We start from the raw sequence: 22,129 nt of genomic DNA, 5'->3' as shown, positions 1-22,129 counted from the left end.
CTGGACTTAACATCGCCCTCTTTGTTTTCTGTGTGGTTCATTCTATGATTTAAACTAATGCTATTAGCAGTCAAGCACTATTACCATGTTCATTCCTAGCTATGAGTTTCCTGCAAGCCTTTTCCTACTCTTGATCTGTTGAGCATACTTGGCAACATACCCCATGGTATTTGGAGAGGCCCACCCAATCATGTGTTTTACTTTGCATTTTTGGACTATATAACTCCGAATGCAATGAAAAAAGGGAGCCTCCTTCCTTTGCAGAACTCAGTGCCTTATCTTGCCATGTCCCTCAAGGAAACCTCTTTTGCCATATACTTTTTAATCTACGTTTACAGCCATTGACAACACAATGGAGTTCTTTTTGCTCTCCTTTTTCAAATTTGCTGATGATACTCTGCTGTTGGTCTGCCCGCATGGACAGAGAAAGCACAGCTACATGTTTTGAATCTTGTCGGATGGAAATTTCCAGTTGGATGAACAAATGTCTCTATCTCAATTCAGATAACACTGAATTCATCATCTTTAGGGACTCCAAATAGCCTATGAACGCCTAAATGTTGGTCCCCTGCCCTGGGATATTGAATCCCCCTGTTGTCCACAGTGAGGAAAATCGATGTAAAAGTTGATGAAAGTTTAACATCTGTATGAATATCAGTAGCATCTGTTCCAGTAAAATTTCAGCAAGAGCACAATAGATGTCTATATATAGGCATTTCTGATGGTCGGAAGCGCTATCAGATTATTCAAAACTCTGCAACATGCATAGTCTTTGATTTTAATCAATGTTTCCACATCATTCCTTACCTTCACAAACCCCATTGGCATCCTATCAAACAGCAGATTTTATTTAAAACCTTATGTATTATTCACTGCTATCTCCATCAGTCAAGCCTCATTATTGTATCCCACGTAGCACAAGTATCACTCCAAATATCAGAGGTGGCTCAAGAGCTTTTATTGAAATGTTTGTGGGCCCTAAGGGGGGATGGTTCGGTCTCTCGGTCTCTCTCTCTCTCCCTCTCTCTCTACTTGTGTTGCACCTCCTTGCAAACCTAGTCATCCATGGCTTTAGGTCAGTATCTATAGAGAGTTGACCCCTACTGTCTAACTCTGTCTTTGACTAGTTGTGAGGACCTAAAGACTGAACATCTTGTCTCTCTAAAATCCTCTCAAGGACCTCCTAACTTTTCCTACTCGATCCAGTTGTTAGTGTTCTACTGTGATAGGAGCATGATGTAGTATGCAGTCCTTCCTCTATCACGCCCATTCTCACTTCTACTTTCCCTACTCTTTCTCCTCACTCCCTTCATCTCCCTACTCCCTCCAATCTTCTATCCCTCTGTTGTTTCTCACCTGCTCTAGGCGTCACCTCCACCCTTTAATGTTAGTCCTTTTCTACTACTCTACTCCTCCTTTTTCCAAACCACTACTCCCTTTTCCATGTCACTAATCCTTCCACTGTCGTACTACTCCATCACCATACCATTACTTCCTACTCCAGACTACTACTCAATCCTCCACACTATCTCTCCATTGGTTTCTCTCAGTCTCATGAAAGATTGGGAAACTGCTGGTTGGCGCTCGTGTTGAGGTTCTCTAAAGCTACTGTGGGGTACTTGATACAGGCACTCCCTGTGATGCTTCTTATTGATTTCTGGTGCTGATGATGTAGGATATGATGACTGATAGAAAAAGACTGACAGGAATCTTCTTGGGGAGGCATTGTCTAAGAAAACGGTAGACTACATAGAAACATGATGGGACAAGAGGAAATGTACAATTAATTGTGTTAACTCAACTACCACTGACCCTCTCAAAGGTAGAACTAGCAAATGGGACTTTAAATAATCTCAAAGTATAACACAGTTTAGGTGCTTTGGTGGCTTGGATACTATATGTTGAGCCTTCATTTTCTGTCATGACTCTCATGATTATTAGCTGAGTAGGGACTACTTGGTGAGTATTCCCTTGACAGATACCGAGACAAGAAGGAGGTGTGAAGCCATGCAGAGCCATGATGAGAACTGGGATAAATGTTCTAGTTGTTTTTCTCCACTCATCATAAAAAGCATGGAAGGATAACAAGAAAGAAAGAACCAGCCAACCAGATTGCAGAACGGTGAAGCCCAGGAAGTTGGAACGAGACACAGAGCTAAACAGAGAGGAACATAGAGCAGTTGGCTCACCGGTTTGGGAAAGCCAACAATCTCTTTTTTCCCCCGGCATCTGAGCAGACATTGGCAAATGGTGACCGGAAGGCGAGAAGCAAGAAAAATCCTTCAGTTCCAGTACACGGCAACAGGTCCACAAGGGGAAGGATCCCAAATGCAGAGATGCCTGTGCAACCAAGCTGCAAAGAGTAGGAGCCTAGGAAGAACTGGCCAAAGGAAAACAAAGGTAACACGAACCATGCAGGCAACCGTGCAGGATACAGTGGGGGCTGGAAACCACAGGGGAATAAGACCCTATATAAGAATAATGAATGGCGAAATCTTCCTTGTCACAGTACTTGGCGGGTGAATAGACCAGGTCAGGGAGAAGTAGGAAGAAGAGATAAAAGGATCTGAAACCGAAACACCAGCCAGCAAGGGTAAGATAGATGTCATATGTTTTGTGGCAGTATTTGGCAGGAGAGTGAACCAGATCTGGCAAAAAAAGAGGCAAGAGATACAGGTCTGGGGCCCGCAATGACATAGGGCAGCAGAAAGAGTTAAGCCCTCTTCCTCAGGTCATCACTTGGCAAGCCAGAGAACCAAGTGGGCCATAGTAGGGCAGCCTGGGTCAAAGACACTACGAGTACATGTACTGTATTACAGAGAAAGGCCAGAGGAAGGGACTAATTCCCCCTGGTGTTGTGAACTGTGAAACTAAAGCCAAGGAAGGTCAGGGAAGGGAGTAAATCCCCCGGTGTTCTGAACTGTGAAACTAAAGCCAAGAAGGGACAGGGAAGGGAGGCATTTCCTCATATGTTGTGAACAGTGAACCTAAAACCATGAAAGGTCAGGGGAAGGGAACCATTCCTCCTGGTGTTGTGAACTGTGAAAGTAAAGCAAAGGAAGGCATGGGAAGTGAGCCATTCCCCCTGACTGTGAGGGGAATAACACTGAGAGCCAGACAAGAGGAGAAGCAAGTAATTCCCCCTGAAGGGAAGACAAAGTGAACTTTTGATGTATAATGTTAAAGGACCAGGAATCCTTTGTTTTGAAGTATTGAAACCAGGGGAAGGGAGTCATTCCCCCTGATGAAGAACTTGCAAAAAGAACTGTGTGTCCGTCTCCTTCTTTTGCCCACTTACAAACTGTTATACATAGCTGTTTGGGTTGCTACTGAACCACATTCACAACCCTCTTAAGACCAGGGGAAAGGTACTCACATTGTAAACAAGTTAATGCTAAGCATCATGGGATTGGTCCCTAATCAAGCACTACAAAGCTGGAGGTCTCTTAAAAGAAGCACTATATAAATCACCAAGAATATTGGTAATAATAATAATTGGGCTTGCAATATTCCAGCCCAAAACATAAGGAAAGACAATTATTTCCATTTGTCAGGACTTCACAAGAAGACCCTGCAACCAAATTGGACAAAATACAACCACCTACCTACCTACCCTTCCACAATGGGTTCATCTTTTTCTTTGGAGACATTCTCTCGTCACGCTAAATAATGTTCATTCTGAATACTCCTCTGCACCATCATTTACTCAGACACACAGTGCCTTTGCCTCAAATGTTTAAGGTAATCAATGCTGAAAATGAAAAAGCAAATGCCATACAAATACATCATGTGTTATGAATAGAAAGAAGGGAGAGTGGTATGTGTACCTCCATCATTATCCGTGCCGTCTCCGCAGGCCATTTCCATGATAATGTTGCATCCAGCTCCACTCCAGCCCGCCTGGCACACACAATGCCATCCGTTTTGATCAAGGGTGCATCTCCCATTCCCATAGCAAAGGCCTGGACACCCATCTGCAAAGTAAGAGAGCATAATGTGAATAGGTGTGTAAAGCCACATGGGACTATGATTGAAGAATTAGGACAACACAAGACATAGATGTCTGAACATCGGTCACTGTTATCACAGCATTCATACACCTTAGGAGTAGGTGTCATGTGTTGCTCTGATTGCGCTATAATTTGTTTATTGATCTGTATTTTATATGCATTGATCATGTATGTATTATGATTTTTACTGTACGACCTACCACCAGATGATTCAGAGCCCAGCATTAGGTGGTAAATACTGACCAATGAAAATCACATGTTTTTAATATGTTTTTATTTGTACCGGTCATATAGTTATACAATTAACTTTTGACCACAGCAGATACATAACATCAAAAACAAAGAACATGCAATAAAAACAGGGCAGCACATTAAAATCACATTACATACATGACGTACAGCCATTAATTCATAATCATTTTGTCTTAAACCTCTGAGTGTGCGCTAGGGTGGTAGCAAGTGTTGCTTGTCATTGTGGAACTTTTGGAAGGATGCACACCGGCATGCGGTCAGCGTAAGACCAAGGGGGTCATTACGACCCAGGCGGTAATTACGCCAACTTTACCACCATGGTGTAAACCACGTTTACACCATGGTGGATGGCGGATTTACCGCCCCATTCCAAGGTGAGTGGGGCGGTAAATCCCCATTTCCCATTTTCCCTTCCCCATTCCCATTTTTGCCACATAGGGCATAATGGGAGTGGGGAAGGCGCTAATTAAGCCACCGTAAATTACGGTGGCGTAATTAGCATCATGGCGGGTTAGCGCCATGGATTTTAACGGCTGCTAAAAGCAGCCGTTAAAATCGGAATCAGGCGTTAAGGGTTAACAACGGCGTTAACCCTTAACGCCTGAGTTGTAATGAGGCCCCAAGTCTGATTCCAAATAAAAAGCAGAATGTGTGGATCACATCTTGAAATGCCTTGTACAAAAAGTCCAATGAGAGTCCATAATGGGGAACAACACTATGGCATTCATTATGACCCTGGCGGTAAGGGGTTAACGCCAGCGTTAGCTGCGCCGACCCCTTACCGCCAATTACGAGGTCCCTTAGCGCCATGGATTTTAACACCTGCTAAAGGGACCTAAGGGACCATGGAGTTAATTACGCCACCGTAATTTACGGTGGCGTAATTAACGCCTTCCCCACTCCCATTATGCCCTATGGGGCAAAAATGGGAATGGGGAAGGGTAAATGGGGATTGGGGACTTACCGCCCCGCCGACCTCGGAATGGGGCGGTAAGTCCGCCAACCACCATGGCGTAAACGTAGTTTACGCCATGGTGGTAAAGTCACGGCCCAGGCGGTAACTTACCGCCTGGGTCGTAATGAGGCCCTATGTCCCCATCACTCAACATATGTTATGTTATGTTACTTGTCATTTATATAGCGCCTTATGTATCATTGATATGATTTCAAAGCGCCTGGTGGAATTATCTACAAAACTAGAGGTGGCATTGGTCAACTCGTAATGAGTGTCAATTTTCTCACGTTTTGCCTTGAGTAAAGACTGGGATCATGATATGTGTCACCTGGCTATATGAACATCTGGTGATTTAAACATGTTGAAAGCCTTTGTGAATTTCACTGTAAAAAAGAGTCTCTAGCAGCCAATGGAAGCACATCAAAAACACAAACAACAAAGTGTGCTTATATAATGCTTTTCTCCTACAGACACTTAATTGTTAATGCTAGCTTGTAAGTGGTAACTGTGGTTTAAGGACACAATTGGAATTCGAGTAAAGCTTTTTGCAAAATCTAAATTATAACCCATAATCTAGTACAAAACTGTATACACTTGCTAAATTTAATATACACCAAACAGGTCTCTTATGCAATCCTATGACCAAAATAATTTACGATAAGAAGGTATCATTTGGATGTTATGTACCTTAGCTTCTGTGTTACAGCCTCTGCCCTTTGGAACTCCCTACCCCCTTTTATCAGAAAGTAACCTTCCTATCCAGCCTTAAGGTGACTTGTGAAAACCTGGAGGTTCGATAAATATGATTAACCTTTCCATGTTTTGATACCAATTGTTGTTTTGCTATTTCTTCTGTACAAACGCTGTATTATCCATGGGTCTGGACGTTACATAAATGTTAGATATAAATGAAAGATATTGGGATAATAATTTGCTCTCACGATAGACAAGTAAAGTAACCTGAAAGAAAATGTATTAATTTGTAATCGCAACATGAGCCCTGCAACTAAGACTGGATGTGAGGGATTTACATCTGGGAAGGGTGTCAGAGCCCTGGCTTTTTTTATTTCAATTAATTAATAATATGATGTGGGTAAATCAGCTGATCAGATTGCCCTTTTATAAGCTCCATACTAAAAGGACAGTGTATACCTGTGCCCTGCTGTATCAGTATACTGATCTGCAGTGCCTGCTCTACCAAAGCAGTTTCAGTGGGAGGATCTCTTCGCCTCCTTCCATGCCTCAAAGGCCATCATTAATATCTATCTGAATGGCACCGTCATGGTCCAGAGCCCTCAGCCCAATTTCCTCCTTTTTGATAGGCATCTCCTGAATCTTATTGACTTCCTTCCCTCTCCTGATACTCCTACTAGCGCCTCTCTGGCTCCTCTGCCAGCTTCTGCATCTGCCACTCTCTGGCCCCTCACTCCTCCTCTCTGGCTGCTATCCCACATCCTGCTACCACCTCTGTCCATTCTCGGGCCACTCTACCACTTCTGCTGGGTGCACATCAAGCCTGTACCTCAACCTACTCCACGTCGCTACTCTCAGCTCTCGCTCTTCTCTCAAACACTCCTCTGACATTTGCTACCTCCATGAAGAAATTGACCTGGATGTCCTCGCTCTCACTGAGACATGGTTCCTGGCCAGCTCTGTCACGTGTTTTGACACTCTTCACCCTGATGGATACCAAAATGGAGGTGAGCAGCTCTGATGTTTCTGGAGTGGTTCCCTGCTTCTGTCATTCTTACACAGGCTTACTCGTCCTTTGAATGCCTGGTCTGCAGGCTATTTTGCACTACTGTCCTCTCACTGACAGTGGCCACCATCTACAGGCCTCCTGGCCTGGTTGCCTTATTCCTCTCAAAGTGGGCTGACCTTCCTCCTCTCTCCTTGCCTCTACCTCTCAACTTCTCCTCCTCTGAGACCACAAAATCCCCCTAGATGCTTTTAATGCCTCCTCTGGGCTCCTCTGCAACCTCTGCGACACTCGCTCTCTTTCCATTATACGGTCTGGTCCGACACACTGTGCCAGACGCACCTTGGATAGTCTCATCTGCTAAGACATCCCCCTCTCTAACCCTCTCACCACTCCTCTCTCTTGGACGGATTACTTTCTGCTTTCCTCTCACCTAAAACTCTCTGCCCCTCAGGCAAAGCCCGCTCCAGCACTGCCACCTACATTCTCAGTCATTTAGCCCATGAAGCGCGTGCCAGTGGATGCCGTTGCCTCTGCTTTCTCTGCTACTCCTACTCCTGAGGCTGACTCACACTCTGACACAGCCCTCTATAACCGGCATCTTTCTATCTCCAGCGCTCTCGACAGCCTTGCCTCTCCAGCGCTCTCGACAGCCTTGCCTCTGTCATGAGAATCTGTCTGATGCCTACCTTCAAAAGCAACTCTTGGTATGATGCATACCTCGCTACCCTGAAACACAAGTGTAAGTTGGCTGAGAGGAAGTGGAGGGGTTCAGGCGCATCCTCTGACAAACCTGCCTGCCTCCTGCTCCAAAGGAAATACAGACTCTCTGTCATGTCCAAGAAGAGAGTCCACATCCAAGCCTGTGTCTCTGCGGCTGTTTAAAATCTTCAAGAAGCTGTCCAATCCTTCTGCAGTCTCTACCTCGACTGTTCCCTCCCAGGCAGTCTGCATGGCTCTTGCTTCTCACTACACCTCTAAAACCCAGGACATCCTGTCCGCACTCTCCTCTTCCTCTCCCTCTAACTCTCCTGGACCCCCTCTGGCTGCTTCCCCCTCTACTCCCCCTTTCTCCTCTTTCTCTCTGACAACACCTGACGATGTTTATAGACAAGTCAGATCTATGAAAGTGTCATCTAAACAGGTGTTCCCCTGCTCCTCTAGAACCATCAAGGACAACATTGACACCCTCACTCCAACCTTGGCCAATTTCTGCAGTTACCATTTTGTCACTGGATCCTTCCCCTCTCTCGTCAAGCACTCCCTTGTGCATCCTCTCCTTAAAAAGCCCTCTGCTGACCCTACCTGTCTGGAAAACTATCACCAGATCGCTATCACTCCTTTCCTGGGCAAGCTCCTGGAAAAGTTGGCCATCTCCCAGCCTACTCTCCACACTGAATCTGTTGGTTGTCTCCATAACTATCAGTCTGGCTTCAGAGCAGCCAGAGACACGGAAACTGCTCTCCTGAACACTCATGAAGATCTTCTCTCTAATCTTGATTCCAGCCTTCCTTCTTTCCCCATCCTCCTTGACCTTTCCTCTGCTTTTGATAGAGTCAATCGCGCCATCCTGATCAATCGACTCTGCGAGAACCTGGGCATCATGGATCAGGCCTGGAGTGGTTGACCTCCTTCCTCCTGAACAAACCCTCCAAGGTCCAATATGGGTCCTTTCTTTCGACCACCTCTCTTTCCACACATGGTGTTCCCAAAGGCTCTATCCTCTCACACAGGCTCTTCAATGTCTACCTGACCCCTTTGGCCCACCTCAACTCAACCTTCTCCTCTAACTTTCAGTGTTATTCGGATGACACTCAGCTCTCTTTCAAGCTCCCCTCAGCCTCCTCTCCTATCTCACTCATTCCTGACTGCCTATCCGTGATTCAGGATTGGTGCACCTCCAACAATCTCTGCCTTAATGCCAGTAAGACAGAGATCCTTCTCATTGGGACCCCTGCTCCCGCTTTCCCTCTCTCACTCTGGCTGCCCTCCTTGGGCCCAGTTCCTTTGCATTCCTGTGAGGCAAAAAACCTTGGTGTCATTTTTGATTCCACTCTTTCATTCTCTTCTCACATCACAGACCTTGCCAAGAAGGACCACTACCAGCTGCATCTCCTCAGAGGTAGTCTTCATTTTCTTACTTTCCCCCATAAGCTCACTGTCTCCAGAGCCCTGTTTCTATCTAGGCTGGACTACTGCAACAGCCTCTTTCTAAATCGGTCTCCCTCTACTCTCCACCTTCTACAACTAATCCAAAACAGAACCGCAAGAATTATCCTTGGCCTCAAGCCCAGAGACTGTATCTCTACACCCCTGAAATCTCTGCACTGGCTCCCAGTGGCTGCAAGGATCAAGTTCAAGACCCTCTGCATTGTCCACAAGGCTTTCTAATGCAGGGCCCGTACTACATCCAACTCTGTCTTCCAAAATACCTTCCATCTCAAGCCCTTCGATCAGATATCTCAACTCTCTGAGGGTCAGATGCTTCTCCTGGTAGAGAGTGGGGGTTAGAGCTCTCTTCTTTGCAGCTGCCTCCCTCTGGAATGGCCTCTATGCCCCTCTCAAGCTTGAGCTGGAAAACCTAAAGTTCCGGAAGCTGCTCAAGACCTTCCTTTTCTCCCTGGCTTTCTCATCTCTCTCCCCTGCTGACCTACCTGCCTGCTGTGCCGACTGGTTGCTTGGCTAACCCCAGCGTCTCACTGGGTACCAGGCCCCTCCATGATTAGTCTCCCCTGCACTGCCCCGGGCCTACTGCACACTAAGGTGCTGTAACTGTAACCTCTACAGCCCCATGCCTCCTTGCACTTACTCAGAGCTGCACTATCCTGCCTGCACTCACTCAGAGCGTTGCTCCCCTGATTGCACTTCCCCTGGCACTTCCCCCCTCTCCCTTCCCCCTGCACTTTTGGTACTGTTGCACTTCCACGATCTGAATGACAGAAGGCCTAGTAAGATTGTTTGTCTTTCCTCCCTTGGCTTTTTGCGTCTAGAAACACTTGTGTACAGGTGCGTTATAAATGACATTTCATATCAATGCTATGGACAATCCCTCACTACGGATTGCCTTGGAACACCTGCTCCATTTAATGTTGCTTCTTTTTGCTCCTTGCCTCACTCTGGCTAAATGTAATATTGGGACTGCTGTCACTCTCATTAAATTGTTTGCAAAAGCGGCATATCAATGAATATTTTACAGCATGGTTATTATGGAGACCAGTCTCTAAGCGTGAGACGGGGGTGTTGCCCCTGAGCTATCCTCCCCGCCTGTATCTTACAAATGAAACATGCCTGTTATTGCATTCACTGGGGTTCAATGTTTTATTTTGTGGTAGGAATATTGGACATAACTGTATTGGAGAAAATGTCTCCTTAACTTGCTTTTGTATTAGGAATTAGTCAAGTTATGAATGAATGAATGAATGAATGAATGAATGAATGAATGAATGAATGAATGAACGAACTATCGAATGGTCGAACGATCATGCAAGCGAGTGGATTAATTACATGTTTGTGTCGTTCATCCATGCAACCTTGGTATAATTCTAAAGTCTGTTTTAAAAGAATGCTGGAGACTTAACAACAGGATTTTTTGTTCTTGATTTGAAAACATACATACCTCTGACGGCATCTAGGTAGTGAGCTAAAAAGGAAAAACAAAACATGAGTAGATATGCCTGGACATATGTGTTCGACAACACCATCATTTAAAAAAAAAAGTAAAACGTAGAAAATTAAACACTTGTAAACTTGAAACTGACACTAAGATTGTTTCAGTCACTGATTGTTGTCATAACATGCGCACAATATTGATGTCTCATTTGTGATTAGGCTAGTTATTTCCTAGAATGACTATAAAATGATAGTAGCCAGATTTATAATTAGCTGCTTGGTGGCAGAACAACCACTTTCTAGACAGTTGTCATACACATAGGGGGCGATGAGGTGATCAACTAGCGGTCTGCACTAAGCAGCTATACAGTTTTTTTGTACTACGACTCCCATGATGCCTCATATGATCCCCACTGGATAGTGCTCATGGCAATTGTAGTGCACAACATCTAGAGAGACAAAGGTTGCATTTCCTTGAATTGGACTGTGTGCTGCATCCCAAACATGCCATGCTGTGTTTATACATCAGCATGCAAAGTAGTTCCTTGTAAAAGCACACACACAGTATGGAGTGAGCCATTTGCATGCTCCCTGCTGCTGGCAATGCATATGCAAAGCATGCATCAAATACTATATGTATTGGCTCTGCCAGTGCTTGCTTAAACACACAATGAAAAAAGGCAACAAGCACCATGGTTCCGGCAGATAAATGTATATGCCAATACAATCTTATCTGTTTATGAGTTAAGCATTGAATTATTCTGTTGACCCGGATATACCCACACACGGATTCACAAAACCCACGCTCAGCACAATAGCAATTAACATGTCATTCGGAAGTAAGGACTTGTCTGGACAGGTGAGCCAAGCCAAATGCAGAAGACTTTGGTTTTGCTTTTAAATTAACTCTACTAATTTTCCCAGCAGAAACATTCCTGATGCATGACCAGTTCACATCACTACCCACCCTTCCTCTTACACACATTCATGTTAATTAAAACAGGATGCGCTAAAACACCATCTGGGCCTACCTAGGGGGATATGTACCATGGGGTGCCCACGTAAAAAGAATGAAGTATGATTTGGATGAAGTCGAGTTTAGGAAGAATCCAATAACGCTGTCGGGAGAGCCTCTACCAGGTGAAAGAGCAAGTCCCGTGATGCCACTAGGAGGAGAAAGATAGAGGCAGCTAGAATGTTGAAACCAAGTCCTGGCTATTTGACATACATATTGAACTCTGGCCCTGAGGAGTATCGAGATAGTTTAGGTCCATCGCATGCAAGAGATTTGTATATTAGTTTTAGACTGGGCCTACTTCACATTGCCTGTTTTACTTAGTCATGGACTCCAGATGTGCCTCCTCTGTGCACTGGGTGAGGAGACATTTGTACATGTTTTGCTACTATGTGACATGTTGAAACCAATAAGAGTAGGGCACCTGAGACTGCTTCTTAAGAAAGTGGGGAGCCGTACTTTACAGGATGCATTGGAATTTTGCAAAAGTACTGTAGATTGCTCCAGAGTGCCTTGTGTAGCTCAATGTGTTCATTAGGCTTGGTAATCTCGAAGTGAACTCAGCATCAGGGCAACTAACTGATGAATAGAATAGAATACTGAATCCATGGGGGTCATTACGAGTATGGCGGCAGGGGCTTAACGGCACTGTTAAGGATGGCAGTGCTGTTAAGCCCCTACTGCCATATTCCAAGGTCCCTTAGCGGGTCCCAGCAGGCCCGCAATTTGCAGGCCCGTTATTAGCGCCTTCCTCATTCCCATTGAGCCTTATGGGGGCTCAAATGGGAATGGGGAATGGTTTACTTAATGGGGACTTACCGGGTCCGCATGGGTCGGAATGTCCGGGTAAGTCCCCATTCAGTGAGACCGACCCGGACCCAGGTTTGGAGGCAGCCATGGTGCTAATAGCTCCATGGCTGCCTCCAAACTCGTAATGACCCCCAATGTGTCTTTGTTTCAAGTAAGATAAAGGATGGTACTAGGGCTGCGGGAATACTCTCCCTATACTTTTGAAAATAATGATCTTCTTCTCTGCAGGGTTTTGTTTAATATTTGTATCGTATGATCATGTTTGCATGCTGCATTTTATGTATGGTTGTCTATTTTATACGTATGATGAATTTTGATGGCTTTTAACTGCTGAATAAAGTTGTTATGATTGATTGGTTAATTCAACATTCAAATATAGTTCTTCCAATGTTTCTTCACACTGCTAAACCTTCTTCACATATGTTTCTATGTCACAAGTTGACACCCATGCTGCGGTGACACTGAGCGAAGTCAATTTGATTGTCAAGTGCAGTCTAAAATAGAGATGTTAACTACAGCAGATTGGCATGTGTAGGGAGATGACATACATTTTAATGAGCACAGCCTTGCCGCTCGAATGGTGTGCAGATACAAAGCATGTTCATTGCGGTATGCACCACAGAATGGCGTTGCAGCATCATTAAGCATGGTGGCTAGTGGCTGGGCTGCGATGTGCACTGCTCCTTCAAGGGTTAACACAGGACAGGCACCTGTTAACTCACAAGGAGTTTAGATGTCTGTGCTCAAAGGATTACTGGCCAGGGGTCTGCAACCTGCGGTTCTGCGGGGGTGTTTCACTACGACTCCCACGATAGCGCTTCATTGACTATGTTATTTTTTCTGATGGGAATTGTAATCCAAAACATCTGGAGAGCCAAAGGTTACTGACCCCTCTGGTGAAACACATACCTGGCTCCATGGAATGTCATTTGTGAAATCGTAACAGACTAAACCCAGATGAAGGAACAGCACAGCTGTACCTTCCTTGTTGACCTTGGAAATATTGTGAACCTTTTGGGAGGGATAATGCCCTCTATGAGAGCAGTAATGGATCAGCATGATAGGTAGTAGCAGACACGACTTCTTGAGATATTGGAGCATATCCTCCCATAAAAGATGAATGTGCCGTTGCCAACTATTATAAAGAGCATTGAACAACATACAGTCCATATTTTCTATTGATCTCCTTCATTCCTCTAAAGGGATTAGTCCAAAGGAGCCCTAACATATTTAGTCATTAAAAAGTCCTCATATTGGACATGGTCCTTCTGAAACAATTGCGGTCCAAGTGATAAGGAAAACTAAAGATATTATTATTATGATTATTATTTTTTATTTTTCTATTTATGTAGTATTATTTTTTTTAAACAAACCATATTCGAACTAAAGAGCGCCCACACTTTCAACAAATTTAGTATTCATAGATTCACCGAATGAAATGATAACCAACAATAAATGTGGTATTATTTATTATATGTAATCGCATGGAAAAATAACTCCACTGCGTGGAATGCAACTCCAAGTGGATCGGACTGCTCTGCAGCCGCAAGGTCCAAGAAATAACACAGTCGAATCCTGGACGACCTACCTCGTCAGCTATGCAACTACTGAGGGAAAAGGGTGTCACATTGACACACAGATATATGCATTTCATGTTTTAATTGTGTATGCACATTGGAGGTATTTTAATTGTATAACATGTTAGCTAGCGTGCAAATTAATTTCCGGGGCACGAGTGGTGCAGGGATGAATATCGGTTTCTAAACCATCAATCAGCCCCACACCTCTAGAACACCAGAAGGGATCCAAACAGATTGGAAACACAAGCAAATAATAAACCTCATTGTCCAATTTTGTTAACATGGACGGAACGGCAGGCTTATCTCAGCAAGGATGTGGATCGTTGGTTAGTTGCAACACAGCGAAAATACAATTATTACCCAATGATAAAAGGGAAAGTCCAGTCAAGGTTGTATAAATATATATACTTTATTAATATTCAAAAGACAGTTCTAGCACACTACAACATACAACCCACCCTGTAAAGGAATGCAGAGGATAGACAGTTTGAAGAAGGAAAAGGGATGCACTCTGGAAACTGACAGGAGGATAGTTGGTAAAGTAATTAATCTCATAGTTCAAGGATACTTTTCAGCACAAGGGAGCAATGGATCATGAAATGTCAATATGGGTCTTCGAAGGACAGCAACACAATGCACCTTGTGCTTGTAGAGGTTCTTGTTGCTTGACAGCGTCAAGTTGGTTTTAGGGTGCTTTGCAGCTTCTACGACAGAGTTCAAGTCGGGAGACATCTGCGGGTATCAGGTGGCAGGAAGTTCGGCAAGCGAGGCTGGATGGATGGCTACAGGTTGGCCTTTATGGCAGCTCAGGGTCATGAATCATTGTCTCAGTGCTGGTTGGCGGTCTGAAGCACTGGTCGAGGCGTCTCAGATGGCATGAGCGACTGTGGTGTGACAACAGTCAGCAGTGCAGTCGGTTGCAGCTCGAGGGGCTCGACTACCTCAAAAAATGTCCCCTAAAATATGATGCTTATTGATGCTTGTTGGTGCACTCTTTCTAGCTTCTTCGCTGGGCTTGTGTCGTCCTTTAAACTTTACTTTGGTTCAGAGACTCTCTGGCACTTCCCACCTAGGAATCTTGTTTGCAGAGCCTAGCGGGGCATGTTGTGTGCTGGCTGGGTACCGGTCCTGGAGCTGCTGGAGGGTGCTCTGGATTCAGTAGCTCCATCTGTTCCCTGGGAGTTGTTTAGGGGAGGGATATTGCTTCACTCTTGAATTTCCTGGCCTTCCTTCACTGATAGATGATGTAACGCAGAGTGTACCTACTACCAGGGTCAGGAGGAAGGTTTTGCCCTCCCCCTTTTGAGATGCCTTCATGTGCTCCTGGGTGTTACATTCCAAATAAATGTGACAGTGAGGACTGTGCCAGTAGGCCCCCATAGAGTACACAGGCCTATGGTTTGTCGTGCAGTGAGCATAGGAAAATGTGTGCAGATTAGGCCCACACATCTTCCGAGGTTGATCTCCCATCATTCAATTCCTTAAAAAACATCAAAAAAGCCCAGACGAATGCACACCCACCATGTGGATGGTTGAATTCCTCACAGTTAGTCATCCTTTAGAATAGTTCACCTGGTCAGTTAGTACAGTGGGGTAAGTACTTGCACCTAAGAGCTTGGGCTTAACCTGCAGTTTATAGGTTTAAATCCTGACAACACTGTGAAAGGGGAGAACCGTGATGCTAAGCACAATAGAAACATAATTCATTATTTGTGCTGTGATCAATTCTCCTGGCGGGGAAGAAACACACCCCCATCTACTGTTTGAACTGATCCTATTGGTGTGTCCTTTTTGCATCCGTTAAATCCACAAACGTTCATATCCATATTTGATATGTACCTTAAGTGTCTCACAACCAGTCCTCAATGAGGCTATTGAGGTCTCTAGAGAATAGTGGCAAGCGGCTCAGCATTCTCTAAAGAGCCACTTTATGTTGTTCTCATACCATGTACAGTACCACAAAATGTAACCTGTGCTGGGTCTATGGACTATTTGTAACTAAGCAATTTTTTCTAACTGGGGCTGCTCACCTGTAACCCCGAAGCAAGCCTACTTTCATCTTCTTACAGCACCTCGTTGCCCAAGAGTTGTAGTGCGCTTTACAAATCCAAAATAAATAAATAAAATGAACCTATGAACCTTTTAAAGGTTTTAAAAGAGGTATATTGGCAGATGAGTTGGCACCTTATGATATGATATATATGATATGAGTCATTTATAACACGCCTGTACACAAGTGATTCTAGGCGGAACAAGACAAGGGAGGGAAGACAGAGGGAGACAATCTTACTATGCCTTGGGTCATCCGGATTGTTCCAGTGCGCAAACAAAAACTGCAAGGAAAAAGGAGGAGGGAGGTACAAGGGAGGGGAAAAGAGGGCAGCAATGATCTGAATAAGTGCAGCTAGGGTTACAGTTATAGCCCCTAAGTGTGTGGTAGGCCCAGAAGCAGTGCAAGGGTGACTGATCAAGAAAGAGCCTGCCACCCAGTGAGACTCTGAGGGTAGCCAAGCAATCAGTCAGTACAGCAGACAGATAGGTTGGGTAGGTCAGCAGCAGGGGAAGGAGAGAGATAAAGCAGAGGAGAAGAGGAAGGTTTTGAGCTGCTTCTGGAACTAAAGGTGGTCAGTCTCAAGTTTGAGAGGGGCGGTGAGGCCATTCCAGAGGGAGGAACCTGCAGAGGAGAGAGATCTACCACCCCCGCCCCCCCCATTCTCTGCCTGGAGAGCCATCTAACCCATATAGAGTAGGAGGTAGCTGAGAGAAAAGCTCGAGAAGGAAGGTATTTTGGAAGCGAGTGTTGGATGTAGTGCTGGGCCCTGCCCCCGAAAGCCTTGTGGACTTGATCCTTGCATCCACGGGGATCCAGTGGAGAGATTTCAGGGCTGGAGAGATGTGGTCATTATTGTGCTTGAGGCCAAGGATAGGTCTTGCAGTCGTGTTCTGGATTAGTTGCAGAGGGCGGAGAGTAGACGAAGGCAGATTAAGAGGCTGTTTCAGTAGTCCAGCCTAGAGAGAAACAGGGCTCTGGTGACAGTGAGCTTCTGGGGGAAAGTTAAAAAGGCAAGAGTCCCTTTTAGGAGGTGCAGCTGGGAGTGGGATTTCTTGGTGACGTCTGAGATGTGAGGAGAGAATGAGAGAGTGGAGTTGAAGATGACACCAACGTTTTTGTCTCACAAGAAGGCAAAGGAAGAGGGCCCATGGTGGGGTGCCAAGGTGAGAGAGGGAAAGCAGGGGCAGGGGTCCCAATGAGAAGGATCTCCATCCTACTGGTATTAATGAAGAGATTGTTGGAGGTGCACCATTCCTGAATTGCAAATAGACAGTCAGGAATGAGTGAGAGAGGAGTGGAGGCTGGGGGGAGCCTGAAGGAAAGCTGAGTGTTATCCGCATAACACTGAAAATTAGAGAAGGTAGAGATCTGGTGGGCCAGGTAGAGGTTGAAAAACAAGGGTAAGAGGATAGAGCCCCAGGAAATGCCACAGGTAGAGAAAGAGGTGACAGAGAGAAAGCGACCGAGTTGGAACTGGGATGGGCGGTCGAAGAGCAAGGAAGTAAACCACTCCAGGGCCTTATCCGTGATGACCAGGTTCTGACAGTTAATCCGGATGGTGTTGTTGACCTTGTCTAGACCTTGTCTAGAGCAGTGGAAATATCAAAGAAGATGAGGACAGAAGGAATGCTGGAATCTAGGTTAGAGAGCAGATCTTCACGGATGTTCAGAAGAGCAGTTTCCATGCCTCTGGCAGCTCTGAAGCCAGACTGATGTTCAAGTACACAACAAGAAGATTCAATATGGAGAGTAAGCTGGGAGATGGCAAGCTTTTCAAGGGGTGATGGAGATTGGGAAATAGTTTTCCGAGCAGGAAGGATTGGCAGACAGTGCCTTGAGGAGGTTTTGCAAAATGGAGTACTTAAGGGCAATGCTCCAGTGGTGAAAGAGTGATTACAGAAATAGGCAAAGGCTGGAGCAAGGGTATCAATGTGGCCCTTGATGGTTCTGGAGGAGCAGAGGAGTACCAGTTTGGATGACACTTTCATAGATTGGACATGTCTAGATACCTTGTCAGGTACTGTCAGAGAGAAAGAGGAGAAAGGAGGAGGAGAGGGAGAGATTGCCAAAGGGGGTCCGAGAGTGCAAGAGGGAGAGGAAGAGGAGATAGAGGACAGTATGTCCTGAGTTTTAGCTGAGAAGTGAGAGGCCAGAGCCATACAGAGGGCCTGGCTGGGAGGCAACATGAGACGTAGAGACTGCACCATGATTGCCCAGTTCCTTGCAAAGTTTAAAGAGTTTGGCCATGTTGTTAGAGGTGGCAGAGATGCAGGCTTGAATGTGTGCTCTCCTCTTGGACAGGACAGAGAGTTCGTATTGCCTTTGATGCAGGCGGAAGGCCAGTTTGTCAGAGGATGCGCTCGAAGCCCGCCACTTCCTCTCAGCCACCCTGCACTTGCGTTTCAGTACATCAAGATTGGAATCATACCAAGAGTTGAACTTGGAGGTAGGCTTCAGCCGGAGTCTCATGAGAGGGCTAAGGATGTCCAGGGCTTTGCAAATAAAAAGATGCAGAATAGAAAGGGATGTGACAGGGTGTGAGTCAGCTGCAGGAGTAGGAGGAGCAAAGAAAGTAGAGGCACAGGCATCGACTGACACACACACTTCATGGGCCCGAATGACCGAGAAGCCAGGTGGCAGTGCTGGAGGGCGGCTCAGCCTGAGGGATAGAGAGTTTCAGATGAGAGGAGAGTAGAAAGTGGTCAGTCCAAGAGACAGGAGTGGTGAGAGGGTTGGAGAGGGGGATGTCTGAGGAGATGAGAACATGTCTGGCCGAGTGTGTCAGGCCAGAGGACAGAATGGAAAGAGAGAGAGTGTCGCAGAGGGTGCAGAAAAGCCCATAGGAGGGATTACAAGCATCCAGGTGGATGTTGAGATCTCTGAGGAGAAGTAGAGGCAAGAAGAGATGAGGAGAGGTCAGCCCATTCAGAGAGGAAGAGGGCGACCTGACCAGGTGGTGGCCACAGTTAGAGAGAAGCCAGGAGAGATAGAGAGCCTGCAGACCAAGCATTCAAAGGATGAGTATGCCTGCATAGTGATGACAGAGGCCTTGACCCACTCCAGAAAGAACAGGGCTACTCCACCTCCAGGATGGTTGGTTCTGGGTTCAGAGAGGATCTTGTTGCCCACAGGGAGGAGAGTGTCAAAACTTGTGACAGAACTGACCTTAAACCATGTCTAGGTCGAGTTCTTCAAGGAGGTGACAGATGTTTGAGGAGTGTTTTACAGCAGAACGAGAGTTGAGAGTAGCGACGAGTTGCAGGTTGTCACATTTGAAAGACTTCTGGGGAGGGCTACTGAAGAGGGATGGGCAAATTTGCCCCTCCTCCCCGACTAGAAGGTACATGATGCGAAAGAAGACCAGGAGACATGGTTAATGCCCATACTATTTAGGACCTGTTCCTTGTTCTCCATTGATCAATAAGTATGTTGAGAGCTACCCACTCAGCCAGCCCTATAGACCAGATGCGGTACAAATCTTCCCCAGAGTGGACGAGGAGCCTCGTGCTGCAACTGAAGAGACCTCAATTGACAGTATTCACTAAAGTGTTGAGAAGCCAAAGCCACTGACGTCGTTAGAGACACCACGACTTAGCATTGTTAGACAGGAAGCACACGTGCCATTTGCACATCGGGACACAAACACACACTCGAATACATGAAGAACATGAACATACAGTTCTATCATTAGAGGACAGATGCATATACATACTGTCATTGCTTTTATTATTTTGTCATTAGCTTAAGGGAGCAACATAGTAACAACACGAAGCAAGAGATCCTGAACAGAGCTTACAGATGCTTATATGCAATTAACCTTATGGAACTGCAGGAGCACCTATGGGACCTGCCAGAGCCAAGTGTGACTAACATATGGAGAATATAGAATAGCACGTACACTGTAGAAAGCCACATTATGGCTTTGGAAAATTACAGCAGGCCTAAAGTTGAGCTGAATTCAAGCTGAACAGAGACCAAACGTGTGGGACAGGACCCGCTGCCAAGGCCATCAGATACAAGCGAAATTCCATTCCCTGAACGACAGTAACACCATCTACAATAAATGTGAATAATTCCTCATAATTCAGAGCTGCAGAAGCTCCATATCGTGGTTTCCAAACAACTGATCCGGCCAACCCAGTTGAGGATTAGAAACCAGAGTTGGGAAAAGAGAGTTAATCTCAAGCCACCAGAGAGAGGCTTGCAACATAGATGTTATAACATAAGACAAGTGGTGCACAAGATGAACAAACACTCTCATTGTCTAAGGTGGTGCACACAAGTTACAATGCAGACACATAGTCATATTTATTACCTTAAGAAGGTACACCAAGAGCTGAGAACGAGTGCAGATTCCAGGCCCGAGGACGTCAGCTTTAGCCAACCACAGCTCAGTATCCTAAGAGTGGGTAGCAACGGGCAAGAACCAATGCTAAGACCCTCACACTGCAACATTGTTTAGAGATGGTAATTTGGGGATGGACCAAGCCAGCCATCAGACATGCAAGCACCAGTCGAGTGACTCAGATAGGTTATTATGTAGGTTAGTAGGCTCCTGACAACCAATCCAGTAGGCCGATAGGCACAAGTTGTGACGTCACTATGATGCAATCAGGATACAAAACTGGCCTGAGAGCCAGGAGACCTTGAGATGTCTGTGGATTTCCTCTATCCTTGTAATGAACCCTGTTGGTTTTGGCTGTAATAAACCACAGTTTGAAATTGCTGTTTGACTGGGACTATGTTCCTTTTGGGGGAAGGGGTTGGGTCTTCCAAGAGTACGCAAACTACTAGTAGCACTCAAACCTTCCTGGTAGTTTGTCCCCAACAGTACAGACTTGAGGTAAACCGTGTAGAGTTGGTAGAGTGGCCCGAGGGTGGGCAGAGGAGAAAGATGAGGGTGCCAGAGAGGTGGCGGAAGGAGTAGCAGGAGAAGCGAGGAAGTTGATAAGACACAGGAAACACCTATCAAAAAGGAGGAGATTTGGAATGTATGTCAGTGAGAGTCTGTCTGGAGGAAGCACTGGTGGAGGCATCAGCGATAGGGAGGCCTGGATTGGAGACCAGGATGTCCCTCATGAACTTCTACCTTCCAGACCTAATTAGAGGGATAGGGTAAGAGATACAGTAAGCTTCCTGAACAAATGTTAAAATGTAACACACACTTCACTTCTCCACCTAGAGCCTAAAATGACCAAAGAACAGCATCTTGCTATTGTGTATATTCAAGGATGGAACCAGCCACATTAGGCACAGATGGGTGCGGCGTGTGCTATAGCAACCTACAAACGGATAACTAAGGGCTTTATTTCGAGTATGGTGGTGTGGTAAAAAAGTGACCCTAAAAAAATCACTAAAGCAAAATTAAAGGGTTGATGGCTGGCATGTGCTCTGTTAAGCGTAACCTCTGGGCAACCCTCCATACCATAGTTCTTCAGCCTGCAAAGTCCTTTTCACTTCTGCTTTCTCTCTCCCTCTCCCTTGCTGATGTCCCTCTCTGCTGTGCATACTGGTTACGTGGCACCCACTAAACTTATGGGACCAGGCTCCTGCATGACCGGATGACCCCGCGCGGCCTCTGGGCCTCCTAACCACTCAACAGACTGTATCTGCAACCCTACAGTCTCCTGACTCTCAGCACTTATGAGCCACCTCCCGACTGCACTTACTAGTTACTTTGCACTGTGCCCCCTCCCAACACTTGTGCAATCTGAATGGCACAAGGCCTAGTAAGATCGCTGTTTTGTCCTCGTTCTGTCCTCCCCTCCTTGTCTTGTCACACCTAGAAACACGTGTGTACATGCACATTATAAATGACTTATATCATATCATAACAGAAAGGGGAAAGACCAATCAGGCTTGGTCTCACACCAAAAAGGGACAGTCCAGCCCAAACGGGTTGGTCACATCCCTTCTGCATGAGACCACAAGCATATGTTGCCAAAGAAGCACCAATTTTGCAAAAAGAAGGTTCCAGGAGGAAGGACACGGAGGACAAGCAAGAGAAAACTGATGAGCATTCATCACAGCAAAGTCAAATGCTTTTGGGGTTAGAATTGAGCATTCATGGTTTTTCAAAACAAAGGCTTAAACATAGATGCAATTAATAGGGTGGATTGTAAAAAAGGCATGGATTTCAGGGCTTT

At 45.6% G+C, this 22,129-nt stretch overlaps 1 protein-coding gene across 4 annotated transcripts in view; it reads right to left on the bottom strand.

Annotated features, from left to right (window-relative positions):
* TENM1 (teneurin transmembrane protein 1) overlaps positions 1-22,129 on the bottom strand; it is a 2,006,416-nt gene that overhangs the window by 611,475 nt on the left and 1,372,812 nt on the right. For all 4 annotated transcript variants that reach the window (XM_069612654.1, XM_069612656.1, XM_069612655.1 and 1 more), the window contains 2 exons: positions 10,533-10,556; positions 3,828-3,974 (listed from right to left, as the gene is read on the bottom strand). In XM_069612654.1, coding sequence (XP_069468755.1) covers positions 3,828-3,974; positions 10,533-10,556 — 171 coding nt within the window. The remainder of the gene's footprint in view (positions 1-3,827; positions 3,975-10,532; positions 10,557-22,129) is intronic.

Source organism: Ambystoma mexicanum, chromosome 5p (assembly GCF_040938575.1).
Source record: "Ambystoma mexicanum isolate Mex_15411 chromosome 5p, UKY_AmexF1_1, whole genome shotgun sequence".
Lineage (NCBI taxonomy): Eukaryota > Metazoa > Chordata > Amphibia > Caudata > Ambystomatidae > Ambystoma > Ambystoma mexicanum.
The sequence above is the reverse complement of the archived record's forward strand: the minus strand, read 5'-3'. Positions and strand labels throughout refer to the sequence as shown.